This window comes from Eubalaena glacialis, chromosome 10 (genome assembly GCF_028564815.1).
Source record: "Eubalaena glacialis isolate mEubGla1 chromosome 10, mEubGla1.1.hap2.+ XY, whole genome shotgun sequence".
In the NCBI taxonomy this organism is placed as follows: Eukaryota; Metazoa; Chordata; class Mammalia; order Artiodactyla; family Balaenidae; genus Eubalaena; species Eubalaena glacialis.
Genome location: NC_083725.1, coordinates 93795052 through 93812048, shown reverse-complemented (window position 1 = coordinate 93812048; position 16997 = coordinate 93795052). Strand labels below are relative to the sequence as shown.

The 16997-nt window shown below is 40.2% G+C and overlaps 1 protein-coding gene across 3 annotated transcripts in view; it reads left to right on the top strand.

The window, feature by feature from the left end:
- Nucleotides 1-16997, top strand: part of MPPED2 (metallophosphoesterase domain containing 2) — a 172438-nt gene that overhangs the window by 38784 nt on the left and 116657 nt on the right. For all 3 annotated transcript variants that reach the window (XM_061203204.1, XM_061203203.1, XM_061203205.1), the window contains one exon: nt 9092-9273. In XM_061203204.1, coding sequence (XP_061059187.1) covers nt 9186-9273 — 88 coding nt within the window. In that variant the 5' untranslated portion in view covers nt 9092-9185. The remainder of the gene's footprint in view (nt 1-9091; nt 9274-16997) is intronic.

Sequence of the window (16997 nt, the reverse complement as noted above, 5' to 3'; positions counted from 1 at the left end):
TCTTTAATTCTGTGACGGCTGAGAGAGGTAAGGAAGTCACAGAAGAAAAGTTTGGAGCTAGCAGAGGTTGGTTCGTGAAGCTTAAGGAAAGATGTCTCCATAACACAAAGGTGCAAGGTGAAGCAGCAAGTGCTGATGCAGAAACAGCCACAAGTTATCCAGAAGATCTAGCTGAGATAATTAATGAAGGTGGCTGCACTAAACAACAGATTTTCAATGTAGGTGAAACAGCCTTATATTGGAAGAAACGCCATCTAGGGTTTCCATAGCTAGAGAGGAGAAGTCAATGCCTGACTTCAACCTTCAAAGGACAGGCTGACTCTCTTGGTAGGGGCTAATGCAAGTGGTGACTTTGAGTTGAAGCCAGTGCTCCTTTAGCATTCCAAAAATCCTAGGGCCCTTAAGAATTATACTAAATCTACTCTCCCTGTGCTCTATAAATAGAACAACAAAGCTTGGATGACAGCACCTATGTTTATAACATGGTTTACTGAATATTTTAAGCCCAGTGTTGAGACCTACTGCTCAGAAACAAAACAAAACAAAACATTCTTTTCAGAATATGACTGCTCATTGACAATGCACCTGGTCAGCCAAGAGCTCTGATGGAAATGCCCAACGAGATTCATGTTGTTTTCATACCTGCTAACACAGCATCCATTCAAGTTTGTGGATCAAGGAGTCATTGTAAGAAATACATTTTGTATGGCTGTAGCTGCCACAGATAGTGATTCCTGTCATGGATTTGGGCAAAGTAAATTGAAAACCTTCTGGGAAGGATTCACTGTTCTAGATGCCATTAAGAACACTTGTGTTTCACGAGAAGAGGTAAAAATATTAACGGTAACAAGAGTTTAGAAGAAGTTGATTCCAACCTTCATGGATGACTTTGAGAGGTTCAAGACTTCAGTGGAGGAAGTAACTGCATATGAGGAAATACCAAGAGAACTAGAATTAGAAGTGGAGTCTGAAGGTGTGACTGAATTGCTGCAATTTCATGATAAAACTTTAATGGATGAAGAGTTGCTTCTATGGATGAGCAAAGAAAATGGTTTATTGAGATGGAATCTACTCGTGGTGAACATGATGTAAAGACTGTTGAAATGACAACAGAGGATTTAGAATATTATATAAACTTAGCTGATTAAAACAGTGGCAGGGTTTGAGAGGACTGACTCCAGTTTTGAAAGAAGTTTCACTGTGGATAAAATGCTATCAAACAGCATTGCATACTACAGAGAAATTATTTGTGAAAGGAAGAATCAGTCGATGCGACAAACTTCATTGTTGTCTTATTTTAAGAAATTGCCACAGCCACCCCAGCCTTCAGCAGCCACTATCCTGATCAGTCAACAGCCATCAGCATCAAGGCAAGACCCTCCACCAAGCAAAAAGATTACAACTCACTGAAGCTCAGATGATAGCATTTTTTAGCAATACAAATTTTTTTAAATTAAAGCATGTACATTGTTGTTTTTTTTAAGATATAATGCTATTGCACACTTTATAGACTAAAGTATAGTGTAAACATAACTTGTATATGCACGGGGAAACCAAAAAAATTCTTGTGATATTCGCTTTATTGTGGTGGTCTGGAATCGAACCCACAATCTCTCTGAGGTATGCCTGTCATGAACTGACAGATCAACTGCAGAATCCTTAAAGGAAACACCCTTGTTGCTTCTTTGTCTTCCTAGAACTTGCCATGGCACCTGGCACGTAGGTAGATGCTTAAGAAATCGTTCCTGACTGACTGCCTTACTGACTGACTGTGTGGAGTGACAGGCCTTCAGTACAGTGTCACGTGCCTTTTTTTTTTCAAATGCAAGGCCAGTATCCAGAAGTGTAAGCCGATTAACCTGGTTGTTAGGTTAAAAGAATAGGAAACATTTAACCCCAGACAACACATTTCCAGTGGGATACTTATGACCCAACCATATGCCATCTGAGAGGCTTCAGTAGCTCCTACAGTAGCTAGCCTGACGGGCACCAAAAGCCCTCCAGTGGGACCAAGAGAAGGACCAGGAATTCCTGTCGCGTGCAGTGCACGAAGAATTAAATTGTTACCACTTAATATTCATTGAATGTCAGCGCTGTACTTTTGTACTAGGAAAAAATAGATGAGACACGAGACACACTCCGTGCAGTGGGCTTTGTTAGGTCTAATTAGTTGGTAGTAGAACAGTGCTGATACAGCAGTTCAGCAGTTAAAGGAAAGCAGTGCCCTCGGTACAAATGTGAGTATATTTATGCATCTGGTTCTGTTATGCTTCCTTACTGTGTTTCAGCACCGTTACTGTTCTGGGGCATGATGGCTAAACTCGGAGAGTTTTACCAGCTCAGAGTTGTAGAAAAACAAGAACAGCCCCATTTCTGAAGGAACTATTTAAATCCCACATCCTTTAATTTTTGTTTTATTGTGGTAACTGGGATTCTGGCTTCTTTGTTCTCTTTTACACTAGAAATACCTGGGAGCTCCATCTATGGTCCTAAATTGCAGTTTCACTTCTCTTTATATGTAAAGTCTGGCTAATACTGATTATATTTGGATGGGTCCGGACTGTGTTCACCTTTGCATTGTCTGGAGACCAGAAAGTAAAATTGCAAAGAGAAAGAACATGTTTTAAGCTGCTTGCAAGACTGACTTGTTTCTGAAGTCTTGCACAGATTCCTAGTGGTGTAGGAACGAAGCAGCTAGTCATCTGGGCATCATTTGGTCCTGCCCCTCTTTTCATACTTGAAGAACAGAGGCTATAGGAGGGAAAGTGACTTGCCCAGGGTCACATAGCTAATTGATGACCAATGTAGTTGGGGTGCAGGAAGGCCCTGGACACCACAACCAGAGCTCTTTTTAATGAGGCTTGTCTCTCAACTAAAGTAGCCCCTCTAACGACACCTGTATTTGGAAACATTCACAATCAGTCTGACTTGACATCTCTGAGAATGAGGAACACTCTTTATCTTTACCAATATTCTAAAAATCAAATTTTATATTGCTTATTTTCCCTATGAACCATAACGTGCAGTTTTTGAAGTTTTAAGAGACTCCATTCAACTGGATAATGTACATAAGAATTGAGGGTGTCAGTGTATGGAGCCCTAAAACTTGGATAGTTTTGACAATGAATTCAAATAATTTTGAGCAGTCTCTCTAGATATTAATGGCTACAAGAGTTTAGGTGGTTGATTTGCTCTCATTTTATAATTTTTATCATCTTTTTCTCCAAGTGCAGATATATTTTTAGGTTCCAAAATTAAGTTGGTAGAAAGAGAAGTGAATTGGAAGTTAGAAAACTTGAGTTCTAGTTCTTTAGAGTGGACAAACCGGAAAAAATGTTAATACTTACGTATTTCTTTTAATGTGTCATTGAAAAATACAACGTGTATCCACTTCATGACTTCATAGATAATACTGTTTAGGGCAAAACTAAAAAAAAATCGTGTAAAAGCTGTAAGACGCTTAACAAAAATTAAGTAATAGTATACACAGAAAGGCAAAAACTGTGAAGAGGATATTCAAAGAAGAGAAACACAGGATTAGATCATCTCTGAAGCCCTTCCAACCTAAAAATTCTGTCACTGTACTAACTTAAGCCTGGTATTTATTTATTCATTGTTTTGCTGGCAGGTTTTGCATATCTTTATCAAACAGTCAAGTGGAGAAGGGACTGAATTCTTATGTCTAGGGCGGATGGTGTAACATCACAAACCTAATTTTAACTCTCACACCATCTGAACTTTCAGGGTAAAAATGAAAGCTTTAATGTCACATTCGAAAACTTTTTAAAGTCAGTGGAATGCATAAGTACAACATTGGGGTTTTCAAGTGGAATGGGGGATGATAAATACATAGAAATCCTGTTAAAATGTTTTGTAAGGGTTATAGTCTATCCTGATGCTGAATTATAAGCTAATTGTGTACATAAGGCTTTTACTGCACTCTTGGCCTAAAGAAGAAATCCATGTCATAACAAACCACATGATTACAGCTTTTCTGAAGATCTGTCAATAGGACTTGCAACACTGTGTACATTTGTTATTGGAAAAAATATCAAATATGGCCAGAAGAGGATTCCATAGTGGAAGCAATAATATTATCATATTAGTTTTTTGTGGGTAAAAAACTCTAATGGGTCAAGATGGAATAAATGAGAATGTTTTATTTGCTTGAATAGGCCATGGGATATATAAACATTTGACAATCAAGCTTTAAGAACAAGATTTGAGGCTTGGCACAAAACCTGGAGACTTAATTGGAAAACCATTTAAGATGTTAACTCAGGCCTCCCCGAGGAAAGTCCTCCAGGGCGTCCAGCTCTGTTGGTTCTCCATCGCCTATACTAGCATTTGTCTCGGATAAACAGCTCACTGGCCCAGGAATCCACGTGGCCCATGAATTCTGACACTATAGATGGAGGGGTTCTGACCAATCGGATTGTATTCAGGAGATCACTAGGATTCTGGGGGCTCTTGACATCCTATCACGCAAGGAAAAATTGAAGAAAATGTGGCCGCTCAACTAGGTTAGGGAAGATTTCAGGGGATTGTAATACATGTCCTCAAATATTTGAATAATTGTCAAACGGAAAAGGGACTGAATTCTTCTTTGCTATTTCAGAGTGCAGAACTAGGATTAAGAAGGAAGTGACAGGAAGGAAATGAATGTTTTTATTGACTGTGGATTATGTGCCCAGTGCTGTGCTGGCTGTTGTTTGTGTGATCTCCTTTAATTTCACCAAGTTGTGTGGTAGCTGTTATTATCTCCTTGTAACAGAAGGAGAGGTGGAGGTCAGAGAAACTAACTACTACTACTAATAGTAGTAAAAATATTACCACTGAATTAAAAAAGAAAAACAAAAACCCTAGCATTTGTTGTCTGCTGTGTGTCAGGCACTGTTCTAAGTATATTATTCTTGAGTACACTATTTGTACATTATTCTTTTTCATCCTCATGGCAGTCCTGTGAGTACCTCATGGCAGGTACTATTTGTATACTCATTTTATTGGTAAGGAAACCAAGGCACAGGAATTAAGCACATTGCTTTGTGTCACACTGTTAATAAATGTGGAGTGGGATTCAGAGCCAGATTGTCTGGCTTTATAGCCAAACATGCCCCACCCTTACGTCATTCTGCATCTTTACTTTCAGAGCATGTGCTGTGTGCCAATCTAGTGCCTGACAATTTATATCCTTATAGTAATACAATAGACTAGGCGTTATTATTCCCATTTTACAGATGAGGAGAAAATTGAGGCTAAAAGAATGAAATAACTTGCCTGAAACAAATAACTCGGCCAAATTGTTACTCAGTCTTCAGGCTCCAGGCCAAGTCACTTTGGACCATGCTCAGCTTTCTCAGAGTTTCTGGATCGGAAACTTTCTAGCAAGTAGAGCTCTCAGTAACCAGAATGGGCTGCCCTGGGGGAGGAGAGGGGACTCAGGAGCTCCCCTTCTCTGGAAACGCTGGAGAGAAAATTTATGTCAGCTAGGCAGGGAAGGGATAGAGGAGATTCAAGCTTCATATGAAGTATTGAACCCGATGCTCCCTAAGGTTTTGTCCAGCTCTGGGATTTTATGATGCTGTGTTTTCTTCTCATCTTCCCATGTCATCTTGTTTTCCCCTGGGTGTACTCAGATGTACGTGCAAATCTCAGTCTGCTATTTGAATCTAGCTCTGGGGGTTAGATTGCCTTGGTAAGAGACTCACTTGCTAGGATATTTGACATGGTTCCCTAGGGGAAATGTTAGGTCATGTGAGAAGTCAGCAGCATAAGCATTACGCGGTGAGGTTGTTAACTAAGAAGGAAAATGCAGCGGGAGGGTCTTCCCACAATGTGAACAGGTATATCTTCCCATAGCAGTCAGGGTCTCCCTTAAACTTGCTTTCACAGGAAAATGTTAGGCTGTCTTGCCTTTTTCAAGGCGTTTACCTAATGCCCAATTTGGAAATAGTCGTTTCCCTAGGGTTGTCTCAACTTTCAATATATCCATGGCAACTTGCCTACTCTACTAGGTATCTTATTTTCAGCTCTGAATGTCTTTGGGTGGAAATGCCTTCCTTCCTATGACCCCCCAGGTGATATTTGTCATGTTATTCAGTGTGGCTCTGACAGGCTGCACCATCTTGTCTTCCTGTACTTAGTCCTGTGCGTAACAAAGAACATCAGTGTCTCTGGGTCAGGGGATGTCTGTAAATTCTGCATCTGCATCTTTATATCCCCCAGTTCCCCAATCTTCTACCTTGAGTCAACCGTCCATATCTCTCCCCGACATCTACTAATTGTTTCTCTTTGATGACATCAGGTTGGTGGTGTTGATGCGTGGGCCCTCTCAGCCCTCCTGTGTCCCTCTGACTCATTGTTTTATTTCAGCTGAAAGCTGACAAGACACATTTTTCTTCCTTCTTCCTCTCCCCTCTTTTTTTTTTTTTATCCCTTGGCCTTTATTTCACTGTTAATGATGTTGGACATTTGAGTGTTTCTCTGGAGGAGGCAGGAAGGTGGGGAAGGATGTTGAAGCCGCTCAAAAACTGACTGGTGTTTCAATAGTCATAGAAAGTGATCGCCCAGCAGAGAGCTAAAAAACATATCATGTACCACATGATGATTCACTTCTCTAAACTGAAGAGGTTCATAGCATATATCTGTGCTCCTTTCTGCTTTATAAATTCAAAATGATGACTCTGATGTCCCTCTGATAAATTCAGATGGACTCCTAAAGGATTTTTATGCAGTCGTTGTGCCCATAGCTTAGCTGAGTTGTGGAAAGAAAGAAACGGGGTTGTCTATACTTTCATCAGGATGAGAACTGAACTGGAAAATAAAGCTATATAAATATTGAATTTATTCATATAAAGTCCAGCGGTTGATGAATTTTCATTCAGATGTTGGTAGTTTCAGTATAAATGTGCACAGTCCCATTCTAGCGAGTATCTTAACTTTAGGTATAAGAATAGAATATTACGTATCACTTTCAGAGGGTGACACAGTCTGCTGCGGCAGGGAACAGTCCTTCATTCTCTGGGAAAACTACTTTTAGAAGATAGGCAATATCAATTGATACAATTAGAATCACTGAGACCGAGTATAATAGAGTCTCAGTAATGGAAAGGCAGACAAACATTTTTATATATATTTTATTTTTAATATTTATTTAGTTTTATTTATTTATTTGGCTGTGCCGGGTCTTAGTTGCGGTACGCAGGATCTTCATTGCCGCATGTGGGATCTTTAGTTGCGGCATGCGGGTCTTTTAGTTGTGGCATGTGAACTCTTAGTTGCGGCATGTGGGATCTAGTTCCCTGACCAGGGATCGAACCTGGGCCCCCTGCATTGGGAGTGCGGACTCTTAGCCACTGGACCACCAGGGAAGTCCTTATATATATTTTAAAAAATCAACATTGGATATAATCAGGAGGGTTTCCAGGTTACTCATGAGATCTCAGTGGATTAGTGAATTTTCTCCATGATAACAGCATTGTTAATTTCTAACCTTTACAGGAAAAATCCTTTTTTTTTTTTTTTGCATAAGTTAAACTTTCTTTTTGGGTTTCCAGTGAGACTCACTGCGTTCACCAGTTCACAGTCCCTCCGTCCTTTCTGTCTTCTTCCAGCTCTCCTTTCTTCTTCCTTACTTTCCTCCTTCTCCGACAAAGATAAAATAAAATTAAAAGATTAACCATTAAAGAAATGCAGGACTATCCAGGTTGTATACTGATGTCTTTATTTCCTTCACGAAAATTGCCATTGTTAAAACAGATTGTTTCTTTTTTAAAGAGTGGAAAAAGGAACAAAAAATTAAACAAAGCCTTTAGAGGCAACGTGTACAGGGAATCTTGTGTTGAGCTTTCCCTGTGTTCTCTGCTGCATTTTAATGACCCAGGGTGGGGCGGTGATATGAAATATTGTTCCGTATTTAACGTTTTACACTCTCATCTCCACATTGTATATTTGCTTCTCTTGTGACCTTTTCGTTGCATTGGTAACTACTTCTTTTCACCCATAATCCAAACTAAGTGTACCTTCCTGCAGAGAAATGACAGGAAGCTGTCAGTGTAGAGTTAATATAGTTAAAGCACCCTTAACTCTGCTATAAACCCCTTAAATAATTAAAACTGTATGCTCGAAGAGTCAGATTTGCATTTCTTTACCAAGTTTATTTAGCACACTTTGTTACACTCAATTAAATGAGAATGTTCTGTTTCACTTTCTTTGCTTCGGGTGGATCATTTTGCCTTTTGATTCTTGTGCCCTAGTGGTAATTTCACAGTGCTTAGGTCTCTAAAACTGTACATGTATTAATGCATATGTAGATCTATACACACCCATTAAAAGGTTTGCTATTTGTACTGAATAGAATCTTTGCCCAAGGCATTTGAGCATTCCAAGTAACCTAAGGTGTAACTGGGACCGCAGATAATTCATGGTGGTAAAGAAGGAGCTGGACAGAGTTGTTGGAATATCCAGTGTTTTATTTAAAAAGCCCTGTTACTTCGGCATCACCTTCCATCCCCACAATTTGATTTGTGAATCTCCCTGTGAAAACAAGAAGATGAAAGGGGTTGAATGGTTCTAGAAAGGAAATTAAATATAAGTACTATGTCTCTTCACATCTCAGTTGGCAAAGCATGTGCAGAATATTCTTCATAAATTGGTTCATCGCTTAAGTTATGCATGTTTAAGGAAGAATAAATTAGTTATCCATCTCCTAATGCGTAGTGGGATCAATTGGAGCATGATGAGAGAGAAAGGAGCATCATTTACTTCCCCAGTTGGGTTCAATATCCCTAAACTTCACCATTAATCACTCTCTCAGTTTCCTGAGTTATTTCTGACTCTACGTGTAAGATAGTCTGGCCTTTTAATTTTCCTACCAGGTAAGTAAGACTTTTTGAATTTGCCCAGTGGGTTTGTAGACGGGAGATGCTGTCTCCTTTGCACCCAGAAGTGTTCCTTGTTACAATGGGCCCTTCTGTCTTTGCATCGGTTTGTCTGGGTGTGTTCACGGATAACAGTCAATATGTATGTGCGATGACAATTACGAGGGTTCTAATATGTTTAACTGTTATGGGATCTGTTATGTCTACTTTAGGGTCGACCCCATCCCATATGACACTCCAAAACCAGCGGGCCACACGCGGTTTGTCTGCATCTCAGACACACACTCCAGAACAGATGGTATCCAGATGCCTTATGGGGACATCCTTCTCCACACAGGCGATTTCACCGAGCTGGGACTGCCCTCAGAGGTTAAGAAGTTTAATGACTGGTTAGGTAAGGAATGATTGCGTTCTGGCGCCCCCAATTAACCTTTCCCGTCCGAGTGTCACTCACTGCGTCCTAATTGAATTAGAGCACTTGGAAGCCAGCTCAGCCATTTCTCGTATGAAATGCGGTGGTGTCTAGCTTTAATCCAATTCTGTTAATTAAAGATGAATTTTTAGATATTTAATTTTACTGTGCATCCTTTCAGTGCCTGGCCTCGGTGGCTCTGGGGCAAAGGGATGGAAAGCTTTGAAACCAATCTCATCTCACTCATTCTGCTTTAATGAGGGCGTTCATTGGCACACATGAGACGTAGAATCATATTTTTAATTCACTGGCTCTGCAATCTTTCCCAGATATTATGAGTGAAGACCTACTAGTAAGAGACCATTTCTAAGGAGTGAAGGAGGATGTAAAAGCCCTTATATAAAGGGAGGGTCCTAGCACAGGGCTGCTTGGGGGCAGCTTTCCCAAGTGAACCAGAAGGGTGTCCTAAGACCCCTGAAAAGATAAGATGTCCTGCTGTAAAGCTCCAAAAATTTGGAATACGAAACCACCCTCCACTCTGTGGAAAGGGTAATAGCAACTTTGTGGTTTCTGTAGAGGCACCCATGGGTCGGGGTTATGGGAAAAATGTTGACTCCTGGGTCAGGCAGTTGCCAAATATTAGCATTACAAGGCAGTCATGGGGTTATTCGTAGCGAGATTAGATGACAGATCTTTTTAGGAATCCTCTTAGATGAGGGAAAGGAGTGTAAGCGTTCTGAGATTTTAGAATCTCCAAAGACACTGAAGAATTACAGAGTAAAGAGTAAAAATCACTCCTCAAGAATAATGTCATGAATAATGTGTCAGCCAACAAAAATTACTTGGCAGATTTAAGCAGAAACTTGAAAATTCATTTTTCCATAAAACTAAAGCAGGGTTTGAGACATTTTTAAATAATTAAGTGATAAATATATGTGTTAATGGAAAACAATATTCATTAAAAACAGTTAAAATATTTTTAAAACAATGAGCCTAACTATAACATAACTATTTTGAGTTTTCCTGTGACCTTGCACATCTATCCACCTTTTATAAAGTTGACATCAGAGTACATATCTGCTCTTTTACTTTTGTCTGTTTTCATTTGATAGTATTGGTAAGATTTTAATTGATTTTGCATAACTTCCATATTTATCCTTTTTGATAGCAGTATGACATTTGTATTGTTCTGTATTTTTATTTCATAAGACATCCCTCTAAAAAATGAACATTTAAATTGGTAACAATTTTTCCTCTGAAGCTAGCACTGAAATGTGTGTTTTCATTTGTATACGTCTTTTTGCTTCCATTGACTTATTTCTTAGGGTAAAATACTGTATGAGTTAAATTACTAAGTCAAAGAATATGAAATTGTTTATGATTCTTGCTGTACATTGGCATCTTGCTTTCCAAGGGGATTGTAGCTGTGTATTGAATATACCAATTTTACCACGATCTTGGCAACATTGGATATTGGAGCTTTATATTTTGTGCTGTTTCAGTAGGTATTCAGTCATCTCACTTAAAACAGCAAGATATCTTAAATATCATTCAGCATAATCTCATTTTTACAAATGACTCAGATACAGAGAAATTAAATGACTTTCTCAGAGTCTCCTTGTGGTAGAGCTGGGCCTATAATCCAGATCTTCTCACTCCTCTTTTGCATCTGTCAAATTTGCTTTCAAGTACTATTATCTCTTCATTTTAGCAACTTGTATTTATGAACTATTAGCAGACAAAATTATTTGGGGTTGAATTTTGACAGTTTTAAACTGTTCTGTGACAACCGAATCTCAACACAGAAATGATCTGGCTGCATTGACAATGTTGATTTGTAAAGGAGTAGCCCTGTGGGAAGCGTTTACAGAAATAAAAGACAGGATAGATCCTGGTTATAATCTTGTTTAGCCACTGACCTTGGGCAACTGAGTTAACCTCGCTTTTCCCCTTGGTTTCCCTCTGTAGGACGAAGGATTAATACCACCTGTCTTTCTGGTTTGTTGTGCAGATTAATCAGTAAATGATTGCAGCTAGGAAGTTTTTGTGGGCCATTAATAACTGAACGGGGAATGTGGAGAACGAACCATCAACAGGTATTTAAAGGGTAAAAACAAGAGGGGGTCAGAGGAATTATTTAGTAGAATGGAAATAAACACAGGGAGATTTTATAAGGGAATGTACTCCATAGATGGAAAAGTGCCATAACTAAGGAAATAAAAAGGTAAAGAAATAAAATGCTGAGGTCCAATTGCGAGGTCAGTTCCTTCTCGTCCCATTTCCCCTCCGATCTCCTGAGGCAGGAGGAAGAGCTCTCTGCAAGGGACGCAGAATGTGAGGCTGAAGGGAGCCCACAGCGGGGTAAGGATAGAGAAGTTTGGAATCCCATAGGGAAAGCCCAGAGTAGCTCAGTTACCCCAGCAACCTCAGCGTCCTCCAAGGGTGAGAGATGGTGTGTGATGACACTCTACCACTTGGCTCAGTTGGGAGCCTCTCACCTGAAAAGAGTGCTTCCAGCAACAGCTGCCAGGTGGCCTAGGAGAGTGGAGTCAGGGGTCAGATCAGTCTAGGGCTTTTGCCATAACAGGGCATTCAACTCTCACCAGAATGGTTCCTCACAGATTTGGCAGGCACTGAGATCCAGTGAACCTCTGATTTCCATCTCTCTCGTCTAGGCCACCCTGATTCTTGGAAACAGCTCGACCATCCCCCAGCCTCCCTTACTTTCCCAAAAGGCTAATCTATTTCGGCTATAGGCTAGGCACTCCTTCTATCCCTAGAATATCCTTTGAAGGTTGCTAATGTTATCCGCATTTTACAGATGAGGAACCTGGAGCTCAGCTGGGCTATCTTACCCGAGATCATTTAGCAGAAAAGAAACTCAGAGAGGCTAAGAAATCCACCCAGATTCACTCAGTGAGTAAACTTGGGGTTGTCTGACCCCCAAGTTATGAGCCCTTTCCCATTCCATGGTGTTATGAGTGGGTTTATGGCAGCTAGGAAGCTTGCAGACTTTAGGCTTGAATTAAATGTGGTAGCTTCCAGCAGCTTCATGTGGAAGTTGAGTAGCTATTTGACCACGTGCTGTTATTTTAAAGATGTAGTTAAGCTCTGCCCATCTTGAATCTCACGCTGACCTACCAGCTGCAGGGGCTGAGAATCCCATCACGAGTTCTGTGTTGGTTCAGACATGATGGGTCCCTGGTTAATTTGTACATACACCACCTGGCAGGAGGAACACACAAAGTTATTAATACAAAGTAGTTTATGAGATAAGCAGGCGGCACAGGGTCATAAGATGATAGGACCCAAACTAGGTACAGCCAAAGGTTGGAAAGGTAATGCAGCCTGTAATGATTACGAGCATCTGAGAAGAGCCTGTGTTGAATTTCCTGCCTTTGATAAGTTGCTTAAACTCCTGAGCCTTGATTTTCTCATTTGTAAAATGGGCATAATAATAATAATATACCCCATGGTTGCTGTGGGTATATACTCTGTGATAAAGCTTGTACCATTCTTAACACACCCCTTGGCCTCTGGACTTTCAACAGATAGTGCAGAGGGAGACAACAGAGCCAGTGGCATAGAATGCAAAAGGCAGAGACTAGAAAGGACTGGCGCCATAGATTTAAGAGGAATTTAGAGTGTAAGAGGGAGCCCAAAGAGGCATAAGAGTAGAGGCTGAAGACAGGTCTCCCTCTTAACAATTAACACTAGTGGGACAGAACATTGGGACTGTAAGAAGACTTGGAGGTCCCACCTCCTCATTTGATGGAAGGGGAAACTGAGGCCAGAGAGATTATATGAATTACTCAAGGTCACTCAGGTAATTAATGGTCTTGTTGGGACTGAGACTTGTATTATCTGTTGGTGGCAGGGGCTAGACGCCGTACCTCTTCCCCCACCCCACCGTTACATGTATCATTTCATGCAGTCCTCAAAATAACTTGTGAAGTAGCTTCTATGACTTATGAGTAAGCTATTAGCTTCTTTATTACTTAGGAGGAAAACTGAGCCTTGGTGAAGTGAACTTACCTAAGATCACATGACTAGGAGGTGACCTGAGGATTTGATCTTAGGTCTATCAGACTCTACTTCCCACGTGTGTTCTCCTATCTTTCTCTATTCCCAGCCTGGGGCTTGGAATCCCTGCTGGAGGGACTATATCCTGAGTAAAATGGTGGTTTTTTAAATAACTACCTTTCTAAACATACACACTAACACATAGATAGGCTCAGAGCCTAAGGTGGGTCTATGTCATTTCTCATATGTCAGAGTTGTGGGAAAGAGATACAGATAGGTCTTTGCTAAAGAAATACTTTTTTTTTTAAAATTAATTAATTAATTAATTAATTAATTTTTGGCTGTGTTGGGTCTTCGTTTCTGTGCGAGGGCTTTCTCCAGTTGCGGTGAGCAGGGGCCACTCTTCATCGCGGTGCGCGGGCCTCTCACTGTCGCGGCCTCTCTTGTTGCGGAGCACAGGCTCCAGATGCGCAGGCTCAGTAGTTGTGGCTCACGAGCCTAGTTGCTCCGCAGCATGTGGGATCTTCCCAGATCAGGGCTCGAACCCGTGTCCCCTGCATTGGCAGGCGGATTCTCAACCACTGTGCCACCAGGGGAGCCCAAGAAATACTTTTTAAGGTGATAGTCAAATCCTATAGTCCCATTCATGTGTTAGTTCAGATATGCTCCAGGAGTGTCATGAATGAATAGGCTTTGGTGAGATGAACTGGGATCCTAGCCACTCAACCATTATGGCATTTTCTTTTTTATCTTGGCAAAAAAGTATCTCAGTCACAGACTAGGCTTAAAAATAAACTTGCCAACTATAGATTAATTGCCAGTTAAAATGTAATTGTTTTTATTGCTAGTAAATTCTAAACCGCTGAAATGCCTGAAGGCACCTTTTGTGAGGCAGCGGGTCGTGTGTGGTCTTCCTTCACTTTGCCCCTATGGTCTTCCTGTGTCTCTTTGATGTTCTTTACTGATCACTTGATTTCATCGCTCCTGTCCTCTCATCTTTAGAATATTTGTGGTAACCTTCTTCTTGAATATGCATATATGCCCATGGATGCTGCACAAATGGAGATCTTATCATCTGATTGCACACCCACCTTCATATTTCCAACTTTCAGTTACACCCACACCAACTTTCTTCCCATCCCCCGAATGCACATGCCCTTCCACACCGCTTTCCTGTTGCAAACCCTGTTCCCACTTCCTGGAAGGACCTTCTCCTCCAGGAGAACTCCTTCATCCTTTATGACTGGTTCTTTTTCCCTTAACACATTGGTCAGGCATCTGTGCAGCCCTTCCCGTGGTTGTTATGTCATTGTTTCCTTGTCTGTCCCCTGCCTAACGAGTGTTCCTCGTACACCCAAGTTCTGAGTAGGGCCTGGAACATAGTCAGTGCACACAAAGGATTGTTCAATCACTGAGTGAATGAATGAACATAAAGGATAGGACTTTTCTTCTGCCTGCACTTTTGGCCAAAACTTTAAAATTATGTTGTACTGAGTATAAAATGTCTTGCCCTGCCCTTCCTTTTCCTTTTTGTCCTCAAAGTTTGTATCCAGTTGGCTATTGTTAGTGATTCCTATATACTGTGCAGAAATGCTTAAAAAGGGTTTGTGGTGGTTGTTTTGTTTCCTGTATTATAATTAGAAAGACAGCTTTCTTGGGTAGCCTGTTCTTTTAGCCGAAAGTTGATGTTTAACAATCTCGTCACTCAAAATCCCTTTTAACACAGCACCAATGCCATGAAATTAAAATTATGGCTTTTCTTGGGTCTCAGTTGTCATTTAATAGCTCTGAGTTTCAGTTGCTCCAGGCCTAAAAGAAAGAATGAAAATGCTTCCTTGGAAAATCTCAAGAAAAGGGTTCTTTGTATTTGTAGGAACACTGTATTAGGCACAGTTATAACAGAGTGTGACTGTAGCAAACATCCCAGATCATAGACACACAAACTGATTTTGCCCCTTTCAGAATAATCATACCGGGAGAATGTGTTCCTCTTCCAGTGATCTTGCTATTGGGCCAAAGCTTTGGAGCTGGTCTTTGGGAAAAGCTTTCACAGCCTGGGCTATTTATTTTATTCTTATAATACATGTAATGTTCATTCCTGATAACTTAGAAAATAGAGATAAGTGAAAGAAGGTAACAAAAGTACCCATGGTCAGAGATACCACTGTTAACATTTTTAAAGAATGCTTTCTGTTGAATAGAATAGGGTGATTCTATACAGAATGTTTTCTATTGATACACATGTACGCATACATATACGTGAGTGCTTTTTACCAAAATAGAGATCTTACAGTAATACTGTTTTGTAGTCTGTTTTTCATCTTAACAATATATCAAGAACAACTCTCCACATCAATAAATATGGCTAAAATACTTTTTCCCAAAAAAGCATGCTTTCGATATAAATAGGATACACATGTTATAGAAATTCAAGTTTTTGACATGTGCAAAGTAGAAAATATACATTCCTCTGTATAATCCTGTCTCCAGAGTAATTACTATTCGATGTGTAGCATTTGAGAAATTTTTCTGCTTTCTATTTTGAATATCCTCAATAGCAGCAAGTCTTTACCCTTTAAGTGTTTTTTCTTAAGGAATTTTTTTTTTTTTCCTTTTTACAATTTGTTGATTTTATTTTAACCATCCTCATCCATGTTCTCTGCTGCTATAATAGTCAGTCTCTACACAGATGACCATTTCTCAACAGCCCATTTCTCAAGGTACACAGCAGATGGTTCTGAGGACTCTGGCCCTTGCTCTGTAGTTACTGGCTACACTGGTAATTACTTGAAGTGGTGAAGTTTTCTAGGGTTCTTGGTCCTGGGAGGACTGTTTTCATTCAGTTTCTTATTCATCCTGTGATAATGGCTGAACACTGTTGTCCTTCTTCTTCCTTTAGGATTTCATGAAACAATGGTAGTTATTGGAGAGGCTTTTTTTTCCCCCTGAACTCCCTTGAAGGGCCCTGTTTCATTTCATGTTGTCTTAGCCTAGAAGGGCAACAGAGTGAAACCAGAAGGACATTGTTTTAGGGGAAGAGGTTAGGGACAGGACGGAAACGCGGGCTTCGCAAGAAGGAGTACAAGATGAGAATGGTGTTTGTACCAGCAAGGGCAAGCAGGCACCTTGGAGGGAAGGGAACCCACGGGGAAGAAGAAGAGAAGCATGGGTAGGGTCATTTGGCCTTGCCACCATCTCTGTTTAAGGAGTATTTTTAAAAGTTAATAGAGCTATGCATATTGTCCTGTAACTTTAAAAAAAAAAAAAATTACAGCACGGCATTCTGCTGAATGGGTGCACTCTGGCTTATTTAGCCAGATCTTTACTACTGGACGCCTATGGTGTTTTCATTTTTCTTTATTATTATCTGCACCGGTGTGATGAGCATCCTTCTTGCTCTCTCTCTGCAAACATCCTTAATTTATAGGATATCTTCCTATAGGTAGAATTGTTGCTTCAAATGATATGTACTTTTAAAAAAGGGTTTAATATGTATTGTCAGATTTCCCTATATAAAGATTGTAATTTCTTTCTAATACTCTCAGTAGTATTGGGGAGTTGCTGTCGCATATGTTTGAATATCCTCAGTGGCAGAAAATCTTCACCCTTTAAGGGCTTTTTATTTTTTATTTATATTTTTACCCCAATAGAGAAGGTTACCTTCCTCCATTAAGGGCTTTTTA